Raw genomic sequence first — 19,704 nt, 5'->3', positions numbered from 1 at the left:
CCTTTGAAATACTTTTTATAAATTATTCTGAGTAGTCTGAGACTTTAATACAACAAGGAACTCTCCAAGTTACAATTCCTGACAATGACTGAAACAGTGATTTAAGACTAAAATCTTAAAACATATCAGCAAACACTGTTGCAAAAACACCATAATTATGCCAAGACTTGTCCTGAATAATACATACAAAGTAAACTGTTACTGCTAGCAAATCTAGTCTTAACTGGACAAATGCAAAACAAAAATGAAATAACTGTGTGTGTGCAATGCATTCTTGTGCCTACTTTTATGCTGATAATATCTGCTAATACTCCTCACCCCCTACCCCCCAAAAAAGTAGTGACCTGGAAAAATGAATAAATCAACGAACAGTGGGAAAGTGCCTTGATAATTGCAGCTGTTGTTGTTGGTAGGGGTGCAGACAGTAAAAATCAATCAAACAGTGGTCTCTCTTATCCACTCCCCCACTGTTAAATCATCTCATCACTTCAGAGTAGAAGCTGTGGGCTGTAGATTCGGAATACTGCTGAAACAGAATGACATAACCTAATATCCAGCCTGCTTCCCCACCCATGAATAGTTCTGGCAACTACTTGCCACTGTTTACTTAGTCATTACCACAGTAGTTTTCTACACAACTTCCATTCAAAATAATGTACAAAGTGATTTACTCTAGCTGGCTTACTGGTTCTGTTGACAATATCTGGCAGTTAACTTCAAATTAAGACCACTATGTTAGGAATCAGCTTCAAAATTCACAGATAAATTCTGGACTCAGTCACCCTCCAGATAGCATTCCTCATTACACCTATGATGGAATATTGGTTAACCCCTCCCTTGCGTTCTACAAGATTACTGCAAAGGTAACTAAATAAAAATAAATCAGTAAATCATGTTACAATGCAATGATGGTAGTAGGCCAAAAGGGTTTCTTATCCTTTTGATAGGTCATCATGGAAACTGCACCTCAGCCTCTACTCCCTTCAAAATGTTTCAACTAAAACCTCTTGTGTAAGCATACACAGTGTCATAGGTGTGTACTAGGCTAATGGCCCTGGAGTCTTTACAAGCCTAGCCCACAAAAGTGCCCTGGCATCGTGCTGCCTGACGTTAGTTCCCAGTGCCTCTATCAAGTACAGCCACTGCAGTGATCCCCAGGGTAAACTTTCTAATTCCCATCCACTCATCAAGATGTCTATTGAAGAGGGCCAGTGAGGTGCACCGCTTGACATGTACGGGAAGTCTATTCCAGAGCATGGACATCTCTGGGTTATGAACCTGTCCCTCCAGCATGTTCTGTTGATTGTGGTAATGAGGTTGAGGTCTCTGGAGCATGTGGTGCTGAGGGATTTGGATTTCTTTAGATGTAGCATTTCTAACAGAGCTGGGTCAGACATGGCTTTGTAAGTCAAGCAGAAATCGCCTCTTAGTAGATGATTTGAGACAGAGAATAGCTGGAGTTTTTTTGAGTCTGTCCGTGTAGGACATGTGTTTAAGGCCTAGGATCCTCTTTGTGAGGTACTTTTGTGGCCTTTCCAGCTGTTGCATGTGTCTAGTGAGGTACATGCCAAATGGGGCATTATACTTAATGAGTGGCCTAATGAGAGAAGAGTAGAGAGAGATGATGACCTCTTTCTTCCTGGATCCAAAACCCTCGGTAATGAGGTGTGCCACATAGAAGGACTTTTGGACCACAGTGGCAATGTGGTGGTCAAAGGAGAGGTTGCTGTCAACCTGTGTCCCCAGATCTCTTAGAACACCTTCAGTGTTCAGTGGGCTCCCATCAATGTGGTAATTAGTGGGAACTGAGTTTTTCTCAAAGGGGATGGCAACACACTTTTTGGCATTAAGCTGAAGGATATGTTTTCGACACCGGTCATTGGTTTCAGTGAGGCCTTTCTGTAGGATGTTTACATCACTTGGGGAGTTGATAATGGCTCCAAGCTTGCAGACGTCTGTGAACTTTGTCAGCCAGAGTCCTTCTATATCCCTCTTGCAATATGACCCATCACAGGGTCACCTTTGAAAGAGCAAAGTGGTTTCCTTTAAAAGAAGAACCTTGTTGGCAGCTCTGTTCTTATCTAAAAGACTCCTTTCATTAACTGCTGTCCTATTTGAACATGCAGTGCCCTTTTCTAACAATCACACTGTCCTCAACATTCTTAAGAAACACTATCCTTCCTAACAAAAGTCAAACGTTCAGGAGAAGAATGGCTTTACAATCACATTGAACCAATTTTCTGCTCCATCAATGCACCCAGTTTTGATTTAATTTATGGAAATTACACATGCTCACTTTGCAAATAAACACTGGTCTGATTTTGTTTGAATTCTTACTTTACCATACACACCAAGTGATTAAAATATACCAGTCTCATAGAGATGATTAAGTCCATGAAATGGAAGCTGGTATTTATCTAATGAATATAGCTGTAACATTCCTCTACATTTTCTACGTCTCCCAACCCCCTGCTTATACTTATCAAGGGTATCAGAACTTGTCAGAGATTTGGGATGCATGACTAGGCTTAAAAAGACCCTTGTGGTCGTTAGCCTAGTAAACACCTATGAACCTATTAGACTCTGTCTAAATTCCACTGCTTGCTGTGAATCATACTGACCTCTAAATGTATAGCCTCCATAATCATGCCCAGGGGAGCTCTCTGTTGCACTGAGGCGACTCAGTTGCTGTTTTCCAAGTGGTACATAAATTGTGTATGTAGTTCAGCCTTATGGGACAAGTAGATGGTGCTTCTGTCTCTGACAGTGAGTCTGTTACTTGATTCTAACTGGAAAATACTGAGCTGACCAGAAAGAGGACTCTTTGAAGAGCATCCACTGCACCTTGTGATGACCTAGCAAGGAAACAGCCTTGTTCATATGTCAACTACTTCTGAGATTATAAATTCTATTCCCACTTTACAGCCTACAGCACATTGATTATACCCTGACCAAACAAGACTGGTCCCATCTTATTTGGAGGTCCTCAGATTACTCATTTTCCAACTTCCAAGGATGTCCTTCAGGACTAGGATCATTTTCTCTCTTCTACAAGCCATTATGAAATAAATCATTGTACTTTTACAATCTCAGAATTATCACCCCATCTCAAACTTTCACTTTAAAAGAAAAAAGATGATACTGGAAAGCAGAAATGATTTTTAAAGAGCTCATTACCTTTTTTCAGTCAGGTTTCAGAGCTTATCATGAAACAGGGATAGCCCTCACTAGGGTCTTTATGACCTTTTGGTAGCAAGGAATCAGTGATTATAGTCCATCTTGATCTATTTTCATCTCTTGGTGGTAAAGACACAGAGAATACAGCCTCCTATTGCAGCATTAGTGTCTCTAGTGTTACCTTTCTTCTACAGTTGTCAGATCTGCCTTCTATTTTTGTCAGGGTGAATGCTGACATTACTCTCAGGAATTATTTCCTACAGGAGTTACAGCTATCAAGTGGAGTTACAAAAAGTGTTGCATTTTTTTTTTTGGGGGGGGGTCACTTTTGCTCAATACATGATTCCTCAAGGAGGCATCTTATGAAGGAGAGGACTGAGATATAATCGCTATGTAGATGATGCAAAAGTTTATGTTCCCTTGTATCTGCAATAAACAATGACTCTCAGTTCACTACAGCATTGTTCAGACTCCAACTTCACATGAATGACTTGGGAAAACTTTGAAGTTCAAACCTAAAAAGAAGAAAGTCGTGCTTATCCATGTTATCCTAAGTCTTCCAAACTTTTTCCCTAGTATTACTTATTGCATGAACAGTTTCGTTGCTGTAGTACTGTGACTGCAAAATATCTGGGATCACTTGTTACTCAGGGACCACGTGAAACAAAACAGTAATAAAGCATCAGGAGTATCACCAGCATTAATTACTTATTGCCACAGGACATCTTTTCAATAGTAGTAAATACACTGAATAGTAGTGCATACACTGATCTCCGCTTGCTTAGAATGCTGCAACACCTTTTAGCACAGCCTTCCTTGTACCAAATTCAACCCAACTCCACCTGGTACAAAACTCCGCAGCCAACTTGTTGACTTGTAAATTCCATCATTACCACACCTAAGCCCATGCTTTGGAATATGAGCTGGCTTCTTGAGACCTTGTAGATAAAGTTCTAGTACCTATTTGTTTAGCTGTCTGTAATTCAAGTCTACTGGCTGGCTTGTTTTCACCACACAATTACAAAGGGACTACCGGTGAGCTCCAGGACATATCTGGAGTCAGGCAATTTTTTTTTATCATTCCCCAATTATGTGTAATTTTCTATCCTGACAGTTTCAGAAGAACCCCTCAATCAGCAATCTTATAAGATGCCAAAAGACCCAGTTGTTTCACCAAACCAATTATTGATTTATATGCAAACACACAAACACTCCTGTGGAAGGCTGGCACAGGTTTACTAGCTATGCCCCCTTCTGCCCAGACTATAAGGTACTACCAGCAGCCACAAACCACCCTTACTTATCAACTACTATAAGGCCCTTACCAAAGGGTGACCAATTCTATTGTGTAATGTACTATTATCCAAACAGCAAGTATCCAAACAGGAAGTGTGGAAGGCTGGCACAGGTTTACTAGCTATGCCCCCTTCTGCCCAGACTATAAGGTACTACCAGCTGCCACAAACCACCCTTACTTATCAACTACTATAAGGCCCTTACCAAAGGGTGACCAATTCTATTGTGTAATGTACTATTATCCAAACAGCAAGTATCCAAACGGGAAGTGTGGCCAAGGCTATCTAGGAGTGGCCTATACAATGTCACCAAATATATATGCAAGTACGCTAAGAGCTTAAATATCTCTAAACAAACCAGCCACAATTAAAAAGTTTAAATATATTTTATAATAAATATTAAAAGCACAAGACAATACTCGGTGACTCAACACAGTGACAACAGAGTTCAGAATCACAGGAAATACTTTAAAACAACATTGCAGGACAGTCTCACATATCTACACAAAACATCTAAACTACTCTTTACTGTATTCCTGTCTATATCTAACAGAAATACTATACCTAAATCTTACTTATGGAGCCAGGCAAATGCAAGTGCGGAATGGATGCTTACAAGTCCAAAGACAAGATACAAAATGCACAGACTCACAGTTCTTAAATTACTGTCAAACATTTCTGATGGGTTATCTCAGATTACATCATTCTTGTCACCTCTGCCTTTAGTTCCCAGGCAAACAGGAACTTAAAATATAACACCTCTGTGTTAAAAATACTTATCTCTCAGAAATTTTGCATAGAACTGGAAGTCGTAAAACTGTTAAACACTTTTACCTTGGAAACCTGCAATTATTTCTGTTTCCAGACAATAAAAGCCTGCCTTGAACTTAATACACTTTATTTTCATAACTAAAACAAGTACATTAGCAGGTACAATTTAAAACGAGTGCAACAAAGTGTTACCCATTTAATTAAGTCACATAGCTTTACAGCTCAGTGTCCATCCCCACTCATCATGCAGTGGGAGTAGGAGCACATTAACTTTGTTCCTGGCAAAAGGATCCCCACTTTCCATAGAAGTGGACAGTATGGCCACACAAACTGATTACTACAAATATACAACTCGTACAGCTAAAAGTGTGCATTCATGCTGCTTTTCATCCACAACAACAGCTCGGACACAATCATGGAAATGCTTGCCCCACAGGTTGCTTGTAGTTACTCTAAGATTAATTGAATTCTACCTCTATAACTGTCAGTCTTTACTACAAAGATGACTACCATGCTGTTAGACATAGAGACAACTATTAGTAAATTATGCCCAAGTATTAGAAAACCTAAAAATATACCTTCAAAAGTACCAAAACGGAAAATTTACAGAGGAAACCGAGATTCTCGACATTTTATGGATAATGTTCTTTCACTTGCTTACAAGTACAACATACATCAATCACCTAAAATCCTAAATTGTGCACACTTCACTTGCAAATTATCATGAGACCTTTGGATAACAAAAGTGCTGCAAAGCTAATGCTGGTGTGTGACTGCACTGGAATTTTTCCCCACTCACCTGCCCAATTCCTATTGTGCTTTAAACTTGGTGGCTTTTGAGATGACCACCTTTACTGCTCATTCTACTGGACATTGAAAGAGCTAACTGAGAAGGCCCTATCCTTAGACATGCAAAGCTTGAGTTAGCCTTTGTTTCATATCATCCCATTCGCTTAGTGCACACTGCAAAATTCAGAGTATTAATCCCTATTTCCACCTTACTTTTAAAATCTGTAAGTTCTGGGACTGGACTACCTATCACTATTGAGTCTAGGAACTGCTGGCGAAAGAAAGAGCAGAAGGATATTATTTCATATTCTTTCGAGAGATTACAAATCACCTTCAGAAAATGGAAAGCTCAGAAATTGCTTCTTAGGGGTCAGCTTGGGATTAATGCTACTGCTTTGCTCCTGGTGGGAGAAGGAGTAGTGGAGCATTGATTTCTGGTGATTAGGTATTGTCTATGGAACATCACTGAATGGTCTAGTTGCAGTTTTGGTGAGAACTTCTTCAGGACCTTTGTGTAGCCTGGTTGTCTGTTGCTTCCAGCCACTGTAGGCCCTATCCAGGGTATCTAACAAGAGAAGACTATAGTGTAATTGTTCTGAATACAACAACATCTGGGTTAATACTCCAAATAGCCTTAAAATATCCCGTCTCAATTCTAACAAACCACTCTATCCAAAAAAATATGCCCCCACCTTATGGAAAAAACATCTACAGAATACCTCCCATAAAAGCAGCACATCAACAGAGCTCACAAACTATAGACCAATAGCAGTTTTCTCACCCTTATACAAAATCTTGGAAAGATACTGCTGTGGTGGTGCTGCGGTAGTGTTGTCGCCTCACAGTAAGACGTTGTCCTGTTCGATTCTCAGCTAAAGCGTCTTCTGTGTGGAGACATGCATGAATGGGCGTACCTTCATTGAAGGTTGTGCGTCGGGGCTGGCAACTCGGTACGTAAAAATCTACTGCCAATCATTAGCGGACCGGAGTTCCGCTGTGGCAACTCCTAACCGGGAAAAGCCGAAAGATACAACATACAAAATCTTGGAAAGATGTACTCACTCTCAACTTACTACATATATTATTTATCATAACTTCCTCTCTCCCTCATAGCATGGCTTCAAAGCCAATTACAGTACAACCACTGTCCTAAGGTTCAATTATATAATTAATCACAACAGAATTTCACGTTTTCTAACCTCAGCCTTATTTCTGTATGTATACAAGACATTCAACACAGTCAGTCATCAAATTCTCCAAAGTAAACTCTCATCCTATGGACTATCACCCTCCTCATTTAAATTAGTTTCTTAGTTACCTCACTAATAAGTTTCAAGCAATAAAATTGCAAAATGATTTCTCCTCCTTCCTTCTTATATCTGCAGACACACAAGGCATCACCCTAGGACTACTATTGTTTAACTTATTTATCAATTACCTAAACACATCAGGCGAAGAGGCCACCAAAGTACAATACACTAATGACTCCACTCTAATACGGGCTACTAGGACACTACCCATTCTCCAAACACTCATCCAGAAATCCTTCTCCTTTGTAGAAGCTTGGCTTGACAACACAACTCCTCCTGAATCAATCCAAAAAAGTTATACCACTGCTGTTCACCAGCAACTCTCTCTCCACCCAAAAACTACCTTTAACAAATTGTCATCCAACAAGACCAATTCAGAACTGGTATCCCACACCAAGCTACTAGGTGTGATTATAGACCAAGACCTGAAATTTGATCTCCACCTTCAACAAGCCATAATGAAAGCACACCAAACACTTTGCTGCCACTATAGAGTAAAACACTACCTTCCTGACTTTGCTAGATTAAACATAGCCACTTATTTTCTATTATCCACCTCATTAAATGCCTCTCTTATCCTAAACAACCTCAACTCCTACCAGCCAAACCAGAACAATTCTACATTAAAGTAGCCAAACTGGCAATTGACCAACCATATAGACCAAATTATTGCCTCTCCAAAACAACTAAACTGGCTTGAACTAAATAACTCTCTATTGTACTCGCAATTAATTACACTCTTCAAACTACTGCACAAACCTGACAAATTCCCATCTCTTCACTCCATCATTCAACCTTACATTATTAAAAGACCTCTCCACTCCACTGACAAATCATTACTCTCCATAACTAAACCTACCAACAATGCAGGATACTCCCTGTTTTCACACTGCACTGCTAATAGCTGGAATACCATCCCACTCCACTTAAGAACAATCTGCAACCTAAAAAACTTTAGATACCAGCTGTAGCACCACCAGATTGATAAATGGCACTGCACAACCCCTGGTAGTATCAATACAGCTCTATGAATTTCTGCTATAAATCTCTGCTGCACAGAACGTATTGCACTATTATCACAACTATGCCCTACTCTAACATCTCATCTCCTTCATTTCCTTGTGTCTCCTCCCCGCCTTCCTTTTTTTCCTGGACTGTTCTAACTCTGTACCTTAACCCTTATCATCCTATGTCCTACATTTTGAACAAGTCTTTATAGTAATAACATTTCTTACATAAACCCTGACAGTCTATGGATACTGAAGATACTGCACTGTATATACCTTACCATATAAAAAAAAAAAAAAAATCATATACAAGCCATGAAACTGTTATTTTAACCAAAACTGTTTGTAAATGATGTAACTGATGTCAAGGATGTCTGCATAATGGAACTGTTGCTCATGAATTAAACTGACTCTAAAATGATGAAACACTACAAATGATGTCCATGACATTTGTATAAGAGACACTTTCTCCCTGTGCCTCCTCTGAAAAAGGGCACCGCTCACTCGGACTATCTGGTAAACAAATGCCAATAAATAAATACTACTACTACTTCAACAGAAAGCCGCTTGGGATCAATCCCACTCTTCTACTTCTGGTGTGAGAAGAAGCTAAGGATCACGGACTTCTAGCTGTATGCATCTGTGTTAAGACCAGCACTATCTCCACTACCAGAAAGGTATCAAATACAGACCTCACAGGTGCTACTTCCCCTTCAGCCCACATTAGTAAACACCTGAAACCACAGATTTCCACTTTCAACCATCTCTATAGGAACATTGGTTGAAATGGGTAATGTAACAATTAAATCATATTTAAGCAATAACCCACAAGTGGGTATGGGAATATCACGATTACCCATGGTTGGCATGATTTGATCATGAGGGTGAAGCCCAAGTGATTAAACAAAGTCAACTGTGGGTAAATCCTGACACATTCACACCCATTTGTGGGTTACTACTATTATACAATGACGCAATTTAATAAAGAAAAGGCTTACCTTTCTTAAAAGCTGTCTTTGTATAATGGCACTGTAGTGTTCCTCCGCCTTCTTCTTTGTTTATTGAAGTACTGAACATGCATATATATCCCCATGCTTGCACAGTATATCAGTACAGCGCAGAAACAAGAGAGAAAAGAAAACCTCTCTGTTGCTGTTTGCGAGGGACAGCACAGAAACAGACCTACATATCCTGAGGCTCTTAAAAATAACCTACCTAAACAAAGGCTTCCTGAATGTAACCTAAGAAACAAGTACCCTCGGCAACCTCACAAACACATAGCACCGACAACACTCACCATGGAACATACAAAGAGTCACAGTGTCTCAATTCAAATGTCTATAAGGGAAAGCTCCACAGAATTTAACATCCTAGTCATAGGGGACTCTATTGCAAGACACGTCGATGCACCATTAACCAGGCTGTGCAGGGAGAGGGTCATGGTCAGCTGACTATCAAGTGTCAGGATTTGTCACATCAGATCACAACCTTAACCCTCCACACCAACTGTCAGAGACAAAAGCAATCAAGTTTTTTTACCATAAGTACACATATAACCAGAGCATGGGGGTAAATGACTTGAGACATACCTCCCCTTAACATTATGAAAAAATAGACGCACTGGAGCTCCTTGAATAGGTGTGAACCTAGCCTTGAGCAGCATTTTACCATCACCAAGAACAATTCCACAACACAAACGAAAGATTACTGACTTCAACAACTGTCATTACTTCTGGTGTCATTCAAAGTGAGTCCAGTACATTATCAGCCTGGGAGGAGAAGATGGTAGACAACCCTACCTGTTTTGCCAGGGATGGCCGGCACATACCGCTTTTGTATATTGGCTAAAACTTTGACCAAGCAAAATAGAATCTAGGTAGTATAAAGATATTGTGGAGATATTTCAGTGTAGGGTGCACCACCGTGGAGGGCAGATCACATTACGTTGTAACTTTGCATCTGTCAGACACAGTCTTATTATGTTTCTGTCCACTCAAAGGAAAGACAACAGTTAATATGTATGTACAACTGAATGGCAAACACAGCATCCAGATGGTTATACAGACAATCGGGGTGTGGATAGAAAAACAGGATATAAATTAGCAATTATCTGCTGTGATTTTAATGACTTACAGTATCAAGACTGGCTGGGAGAAAACATTACCACTCATTATATTAGAAGTACTTGTCGATATAAACAAGTGTATAAGTAATATCAGTCTTCCCTCACATTGCCTCAGAATTGTGTGGAGCCTTTTGTATATTTTGTATTAACAAGGCGAGCATTAAAGATACACAGTAATGTTGTAATACATTTATGGAATTGTTATTCTTCCTGAAATGCACTATAACAGTAATACTGACAAGTCTGTAACAGAATAATAACAACACTGGAGATATCTAAGTTTAGAACTAACATTTACCTAGAATGGCCTTAGGTGACTGTGTGTGCGAGTGAATGGTACTAATGAACTACCGCGGCGGGGCTAGCCACCTGGCAGTGTATACCTTGGCTCAAGATGATTGCCACTGCTGAAGTGACACCCCGACCCTGTGTGCAAAATAGGAAAAGGGGTTGAGGATGGATGGATATATTTATCTAGATGAAGATATCCCAATATTACATAGGTATTAGGTAAATTACTTTTGGGCATGATTTGGTAAGTCGTCAGTGGATGCTAGAACTTATAACAACCTCAAGCTGTTGTCCCAGCTGGCTATCACTTACAAATGTGTATTTTAACTACTTTAACAACTTCCATTTTAAAACTGCTCCTTATGGTGGTAATACGTCTGCTGATATTTGACCCTTTAAATGACTGAGTATTAAATTAATTCTACAAGGTTTACATAATGTTGGTACTTTCCACTCCAACATTAAAATCTAAACACGATTATAGTTACATTTGTTCCAAGGGTTAACTATCACTGACAGCATTTATCACGGTCACTCAATTGTGCCCTTTGCTGTATTCTGCTGTCACTTAACTGACCTCTTCCAGTGCAGGCACAGCTGGGGGAAGGTGCACCCTAGACTAAACTATCCCTAATATTGTTGTTCAAAGCAGAGAGCCTTAGCCAAAAAAAAAAAAAAAAACAAACACTTCAACCCAGACTAGTTAGACAAGATAACAAAGATAACAATCTGCATCTCCTCTACATTTGGCAAAAACTCTCCAGGGGACATTGAGATTCTCCGAGAGGGCCGGGTCTTTCCCAAACCAATAGCCAATGTCAAAACCATGGATTAATGAATGCTAACACATTTGTAACAGTAACCCTTGGCAAGCAAGAAGCCCCTTGTAACTATCACGCTGACAAAAACACCCCTGAAAACTGATCCAATAGTTAGGGAGCTGGGAACCTATGCAAATGACAAACTTTCCTTCAATTACCACATATCCACTATCGTAAAAAAATGTATTTTAATTGCACAGCCTATTATTGATGGTACAGTGTCAGAGTTCAGGGATGTGGTCATTCCACTGTATTCTGCATTCATCATTCCAATCAATAAATATAATCCCCCCTTTTGTATGTAGCTTGTCCAATTATGTGACACAAGCTGAAGCCCCACAATGCTTCCTTACTAAGAAAATCAGGGTCCGTCAAACAGCCCTTTTCTACCTTGTGTACAGAGCCTCAACAGATCCTGTCATGGCAGACCTACTGCACAACTGCGAGTCAAATGGTGGCATAAGCACCCAGTCAATACATCAAAATCTCTTTTGCAACATAAATAGAACATGTTGGGGAGACAAATATACTTCACAGAGAATACCACCTCTTTGGAATGATCTTCCTCTCCACATAAAGAAAAGTACTTCTTTTACACTATTCATACGTACTCCAGACGAATGGCTGGGTAACATCTAATTCACGCCTGGTTTAGCACCCTAGTCCCTTACGGATAGGGTCAACATGCTACTGTTCTGTTCATTTCTGGGTTATTCATACTTACACTAGAATGGCTAAAAACTTGATGGAAATGTACGACTAAGATGCTAAATATCCTCACAGATCAACAGCCTAGTAAGTACCTATGAATCTATGAAACAACCAATTGTGTAGAAGTAAATGGATTTTGTGAGAACAATAAACATAACAAAGTTAAGGAGAAGTAATGTTTAAGGGAAAGCAGAAATAGAGCAAATTAAAAGCTGCAGAAGTATGTTCAGAATTTACAGGATGTCAACATCTTTGAAATACTGTTGAATACAAACAAAATCTTTCCTTTGTAGACAATCTCGACTAATTTACCTCAAGGACAAAAAACACAGATCAAGGTCTAATCCAGTAATAGTACATAAAAAAGGAGGATAAAACGCGATTATCCACTAACATTGTCCTTCAATAAGTCCCAGCAGCTCTAAAATGGTTGCTGACTGCACCTGTCCTCACCATCCTGGTCCTCTGCCTCAGTGCATACTTTTTTTTTTATTTTAGTCTATTAAAAGCCCTCACTTAAGCAATCAGAATTAAAGCACGTCTCATGTATGTCTATCTCCAGACACTGAACTAACAACATAACAACCTTGTTGGTCAGAAAAACAAATTAACATTATAAAAACTCAGAGAAGCAAACATTGCCTCTCTATTGTAATAAGTCAAATGTTGCCCTGTTAAAACGAGGCTTGCCCTAAGGAGAAATTTGCACATTCTTTAAAGAGATCAGGTCACTAAGAAATCCCTTAAGAAATGTTTTCCAGTTAGTGCTTAGGAATTTAATACATAGAGGATGTTTACTTTTTAGCAGCACCAAATATTTGAAAGAGGAGACGTGCTGAAGCAAAAACAACTGCTTTTCAGTTAGTTGTAACAACATCCCTTACTCCAGTCGTGGCTATGTCTACTCCGAAGGCACATAATTTGTAGTCTGTAATTATATCTACCATAATCATTTGAAGCATAAACAAACAAACATCAAAGTTTTCATTTTGTATTTATATGTAATCCTCCACTGACAAAACCTGCATTTAGATATGATGATGTTGTACATAAACAGTATCACGTATTAAAACTTGCTACAATTCACTTTATTTTTTATTCTTTTTTTTTAGTTTTGACTAACTCATGACTATATTTCATGGAAGATAGTGTGATGAGTCAGTGAAATGCACATGAACAGAAATTAAGACTGTGAAGTTCAATGTTTTAATATAAAGTAATCTTTATTTTAGACACCCAAGCTGTTATTTTGATTTTGAATGCAAATTGAGTCTAGTGATCAAAATGTAACAACTCTGAGAAAGTCTAGCAGAAACATCAAAGGAAATGAAAACATGACTGTGGGGACATGAAACAAAATGCATGCTGAGGTAGAGATCACTGTAGAACAGATGCACGGGGTCAGGCTGCAACAGATACACGTTTATATAGGTTCATAGTTCACAGGTAGGTACTAGGCTATCTGCCCAAAGGCATTTATAAGCCTAGCCGGAATGTGTTGGCTGTCGCCGCCCCCTTGGATTAGTTCCCTGTGCCTCTGTCCAGCAGAGCCATTGAAGTGATCCCTGGGATAAACTTTCTGTTTCTCATCCACTCGTCAACGTTTCTCTTGAAGAGGGTTAGCAAAGAGCTCTGCCTAATGTAGATTGGAATCTTGTTCCAGGAGCATGGGAAGTCTCTGGGACAGGAATCTATCCCTCCAGCACGTCCTATTTACTGCTGTGGTGAGGTTTAGATCCCTAGAGAATGTGGCTCGAATGGCTATGGTTTTCTTTAGGTGGAGCATGTCCATCAATTCTGGGTTGGACATGGCCTTGTATGTCAGGTAGAGATCACCTCTGAGTAGGCGGTATGCAACTGAGTACAGCTGGAGTTTCTTCAGTCGAGCTGCATAGGGCATCTGCTTGAGGCCAGTGATCCTCTTGGTGAGGAACTTCTGTGGCCTTTCCAGTTGTTGCAGGTGTCTTGTAAGGTACATCCCAAATGGGGCATTGTACTCTATGATGGGCCTGATGAGTGATGCGTAGAGGGGCCCAATGACCTCTTTCGATCTGGATGCAAACCCTTTTGTGATTAGGTGGGCCACATAGAAAGATTTTCTAACCACTTTGGTAATATGATTATCAAAGGAGAGGTTACTATCTACTTGGATTCCCAGATCCCTTATTACGTCTTCCGTATTTAGGGGGCTACCACCTATGTGGTAGTTTGTGGGTACTTTGTTTTTTTCCAAAGGGGATGACTATGCACCTTTTGGCACTTAGCTTGAGGCCATGGTTTTGACACCAGGTATCTGTCTCAGTGAGATCCTTTTGGAGGATGTCTGTGTCAGCTGGAGAGTCAATTATAGCCCCTAGTTTGCAGTTGTCTGTGAACTTGGTCAGCCATAGTCCTCCTGTGCTTGCCTGTACCTCTGAGAAGTATATGCCGAACAGGAGGGGTCCTAGGACTGAGCCCTGGGGAACGCCACTTGTAACCGGTTTAGAGTCAGACCTAGCTCCTGCAACTCTTACCATGTGGGTTCTATCCGTGAGCCAGTTGTCAACCCATGTCGTGATGTAGGGGTTTATGTTCAGGCTGACGAGCTTGTCTATAATACCCGAGTGGGGAATGGTGTCAAAGGCCTTTGCGAGGTCTAGGTAGGCTGTGTGGACCACCTTTCCCTCGTCTATAGCCTTGGTAACTGTCTCAAAGAATTCCACCAGGTTTAGGAGGCATGATCTACCCTTAAAGCCGAACTGGGTAGCGTCTAGTGTTTGGAGGTTTCCAATGTCTCTGTTAATAAGATCCATGATGATGTGCTCCATAGCTTTGCAGACCAAGCTAGTCAGGCTTATAGGGCGATAGTTCCCGGGGTCTGTTGTGCCTCCGCCTTTGTGGAGCGGAATAACTGTTGCTGTGCGCCACTCTGTGGGCACGTAGCCTGTAGAGAGGCTGAGTTTAAACAGTGTGTTTAGGTGAGGGGTTAGCTCATCTTTGAGCTCAAGTAGAACGCAGCCTGGGACACCGTCCGGTCCCACTGATACTGTGTTTCTGGCTTTGGAGAGGGCTGTTTTAACCTGAGTGTCTGTGATTTCAAGGGCACTACATTCTTCTGGTATAGTTATGGGCCCTTTTGAGGGTGAGAGAGGGGTGAAGTTTGCATGAACCTGTCTGCCAGGATGTTGGCTATATCTGTCAGTTCAGTGTACTTTGTGCCATTCTGCACTAACTCCAAGCAGATCTGAGAATTGCCACTCAGATTCCTGACATAGCTAAAGAATGCCTTGTGGTTATCTTTGGAGTCCATGGCAATTTTTCTTTCGAAGCTAGCCTTGGATGATTTTATGACGGAATGTAGTTTTTTGCTGATACTGATCAGGGATGTCTTCCCTTCTTGAGATTTTACTCTTTTCTGTACTAGTTTCCTCCTTCTATTGTACAGCTTGTTTATGGCAGGGGTCCACCAGACTGGTTTCCTTTTCTTGGAGAGGTGAGTCTTGGTTTTGTTTGGGATAGCACAATCCATGCATTCTTGTAGGTGCCCGTAGAGTGCATTAGTAAAGGATTTTGCAGCTTGGACAGTGTTATCCTTTAGCATGGGGGCTTTGAAACTTCCAACCTCGGTCTTAAGTAACGTGAAGTTTGCTTTTGAAAAGTTTTTCACGGTGGTTTCTTTGACCGGGGGTGGTGGCAGAATGTGGATATCTAGAGTGATTAATTTATGGTCAGATCTAACCAGCGAGGGGTTGACTTCCGGTGTAGAACACCAGTCGCCCATGTTGGTGATAACCAGGTCCAATATGCTGTCACATCTGGTGGGAGTGTTGACCAGTTGATCCAGGGTGTTTGAGTTTATAAATTCTAGGAAATATTGGGCAAGGGAGTTCGTACTTGAGTAGTTCTCCCAGTTAATGTTTGGGTAATTGAAATCACCCAATATCAGGGTGTTTGGTAGGACCTTTACGTTTCCCAGTGTTTCTAGGAATGCGAAGTGGGGGTCCTGGGACATGGTGAGTGATCTGTAGCAAGCTATAATTTGAATAGCAGATTTGCCCATTGTTAGTTGCATATATATGTATATATATTGCGATATATGTTATATCGCTAAAAAGGAGATCTGGTTTACAAGTGCCTATCTCAAGAACAAATATGCTATAACACTAACAAACCACATTTCTAACACATTTAATAAACTTTCTCAACAGGGACAATTTTCTGAATAACAACAGTCAGGCAAAATTTAGTTTCAGTAGTTTTTTTACCTATGCCTTCAATGCCCTTTCCAAACTGTTAGCATAAGTATTTCAAATCAGCAGAACTTTTTAGAGCCCTTACCAAATAAACACTACCCTCAAAACACACACACACACACACAAACTTCTCTAACTGAGATGTAAAGTGGAAAGCTACAAAACATGTTTAAAAGTAGACTGCAAACATCTTTAGGAGCAAAGTGCCCAATTTTTGCACCTTATTTAATGTATTTCTAGAGTCTTATTTGATACGAGAAGTTTAACACTACATCTACTTCATTAAAAAAAAAAATGAAAAAATGTAATACTAGAACAAACTTAACTTTAGGCAGATCAGAAAAATTCAGAATTTTCATTTAAGTAATGCAGTCTGCTTTATACAGTTTACTTTCCTTAAGATCAAGCCATCCATCTATAGGGCTGCTACCTCAGAAAAGTTGGCCCATATATCTGAATGAATGAGGACAGCCTTGTCAGAGATGGTTAGCGCAGGCTTTGTCTCTCTGACTAGGACCCATCCTACAGTAACATTAAATAAATTAACCCGACTTGCTAACCAGTTTTAATTTAATTTTTTCATTTGTTAACCAAGTTAGTGAACACGTCTATCATAGACTCTTTAATGGCAACAAAGGGGCAAAACAGCAAAGGTCAATTCTACAGCAGAGAAATCAACAAGCACATTTGGAAGGTGACAAGAAACCAGATACCTTGAGAAAATGCATTGACTAAATGTGCAAAACTTCACACAGTGACAGGAGATGAAGATTCAGTCCCAGACCATGGAAATGGGAGGAAGAAATCTTAAATAAATGAGACCCCACACTGTCAACAACATATAACCTTGATTTTTGCAACCTCCAAAAGTTACTTCAGCAATCACAAGTTTCCCTTGTATACGTTCAGAAACAGAATTAAACAGACCAAAAGAGGTACTGCTGACACATTTTTTAAAAGAACTGAAAATAAAAAAATAAATTAAAAGATACACCACACTTACCAAAGTATTCCTCTTTCACTTCCAGGTCATGACTCTGTACATGAGGCAGCTCCTGAGGTTTGCTTAAGATGGGGCTGACCTGTGATGAGCTCACCTGATGGAAAATGTTGGTCTTTTCAGAACCCGGGACTCCTTTGACTCCAGGTTTGGAAGGCTCACACATGATAACTGGTGTCTGCCCCACCTTTCCTAGCTGGTCAGAGACCTTGGGATGGAAGCCATTGAACTGATCTTTATCATTTGGCAACAATGACAGTTCTTCCTGGCATCTCATTCCTGCACGGAATTGACCATACGTATGGTATTCTAAGTAGCCTGTCAGTGAATGGCGGGCCACTTGTGGAACATGGTCTGACAAATATCCATAGTAAGGTTCAAGGATAAGAGCCCCTGGACTGCCCAATGCTGGTGGGTAAGAATGCCGACTCTCCTGGCTGTTGGCACTGGTCCTCTGACTGCAAGGACGTTGAAATGGTACTTCAAAATCCCGATAGGCAGGAAGCCCATGTTTAGCCTCAATTACACTTGACCGCGGACTGAAGGAATACTGACCACCAGAACTTGACTGCGGACTTCCATGACGCTGGTCATAGCCAATACTAATCCCACTAGTACGATTGCTACTAGGGCGGCTACCACAGTCAAAGTTGCCACTAGTCCGTGGGCTGGAATGCTTGCTGGTGTCACTAGCTGTGCTGGCATAGCTTGATCGTGGACTCACTATACCATCATATAATAGCAGACTTGAACGTGGGCTGGAAAATCTCTCTAAGTACATACTGCTTGGGTATTTTTCATACCCAGGAGGGCAGGTCATTCCAACCGGAACATCTGAGGTGATAACCAAACTTCCCTGAGGGCTGGTGGGCTGATACCGTCCTGCAGAACCCATATGATGACCTTGTTTTAAATGATCAAGCATCTCTGCAACAGTATTAGAGGAATGCCTGGTTTCTATCAAGCATCTCTTATCTTGTTCAACTGCAGGAGTGTCCATATGGTCCATGTTCCCGTGATGAAAATGAGGCGCTTCCAAAGAATAACGCTTATTGCGATCAAAAGACAAACCTTCCACTCCTCCAAATTCCCCAGTGCTGTATCTGTGCATCTCCAACGAGAATCGTTTGCCTTTTTCTACAAAGTTAGATTCTCGGAGAATGGGGACAACACTGCTCTCAGACACTTGAACTTCTCCACTTTGTGGAGCTGGGGTCAGCACCACCGAATCCAAGCCACCTCCTGCTTTACTGCTTGGGGCAGTCACTTTTCGCACAGAAGCTCTTACATCCTTGTCACAAATGGGGGTAGGTTCTGCAGGTACAGTTTTCTGCATGGTCTTTTCCTCATTAACACAATTGAGTCCCGAATCTGCACAACCAGAACCCTTTTTTGAGGCGTCCTGAGTAGACAGTTCATCTTTTTTCTTGGAGAACTTGGCACTACCAGAATCCGAGAGCTTTAGTCTGCCTAGTAGCTTGCTGGCTTTCTCTCCTATGCGATCCATCCCTGGAGACGTTACAAAGACAGACTTTCTCTCTCACGCCAAGTTAGCGTCCCGCTGAAGCAGACAATGCACGGGTTCCCCCTCTGCTTGGGTCCCCCCTTCTACTTAAGCCCCCTGCCGTCCCTTTTCACAACCCCTCTCGCTGTGTACCGCTCTTCCAACTACGTAACTCCAGGTGCAACAAAACGGTGTCATCAGCTGGGGCCAGCTCGGCTAACGGCATTCCGCAACTATCGGGAGGCTGCAAGCTACCACGCTCAGGACGAGTGCTGCTGGGCAAGTATGCAAGAAATTCAGTGCTGGGAAAAAGTCAGGAGAAACTTTTGTCTGCGCGCCGGAACTCGCTGCCAACAGGGGCGGATCACAGCGCGCACGAATTTAGACCCCCCTCATTTGAGTGCATGTTTACTGGCCAAGCTTGTGTGCAGTGGCTAGTGTGGTGCTTTGCATGACAGCACGTGCAGCTGTTCTTAACTTGTTGCATGTGCTAGCCTAAAAACAGAGCGTGCACAGAATTCGCACGGGACGGGGATGCAGACTCCGGTGCAGATGCATGCACCGCTGAGGCTAGTGGTATGACCTGAGCAAACGAGAGAATCACGCTGTCTTGTGGGCTAGGCTGTAAGCACAATACGGTAGCTATAACAGAAGGACAGAGGCGATATCTG

General features: G+C 41.1%; 1 protein-coding gene across 1 annotated transcript in view; it reads right to left on the bottom strand.

The window, feature by feature from the left end:
* The window catches only part of AJUBA (ajuba LIM protein), a 591,811-nt gene extending 572,402 nt beyond the window's left edge, over positions 1 to 19,409 (bottom strand). The window contains exon 1 of the mRNA XM_044058647.1: positions 17,533 to 19,409. Within this exon, the coding sequence (XP_043914582.1) occupies positions 17,533 to 19,036 (1,504 nt within the window). The 5' untranslated portion in view covers positions 19,037 to 19,409. The remainder of the gene's footprint in view (positions 1 to 17,532) is intronic.
* Between the last annotated feature and the right edge of the window lie 295 nt (positions 19,410 to 19,704).

Source organism: Protopterus annectens, chromosome 16.part0 (genome assembly GCF_019279795.1).
Source record: "Protopterus annectens isolate FY-2018-M chromosome 16.part0, PAN1.0, whole genome shotgun sequence".
Taxonomy (NCBI): Eukaryota; Metazoa; Chordata; order Ceratodontiformes; family Protopteridae; genus Protopterus; species Protopterus annectens.
The sequence above is the reverse complement of the archived record's forward strand: the minus strand, read 5'-3'. Positions and strand labels throughout refer to the sequence as shown.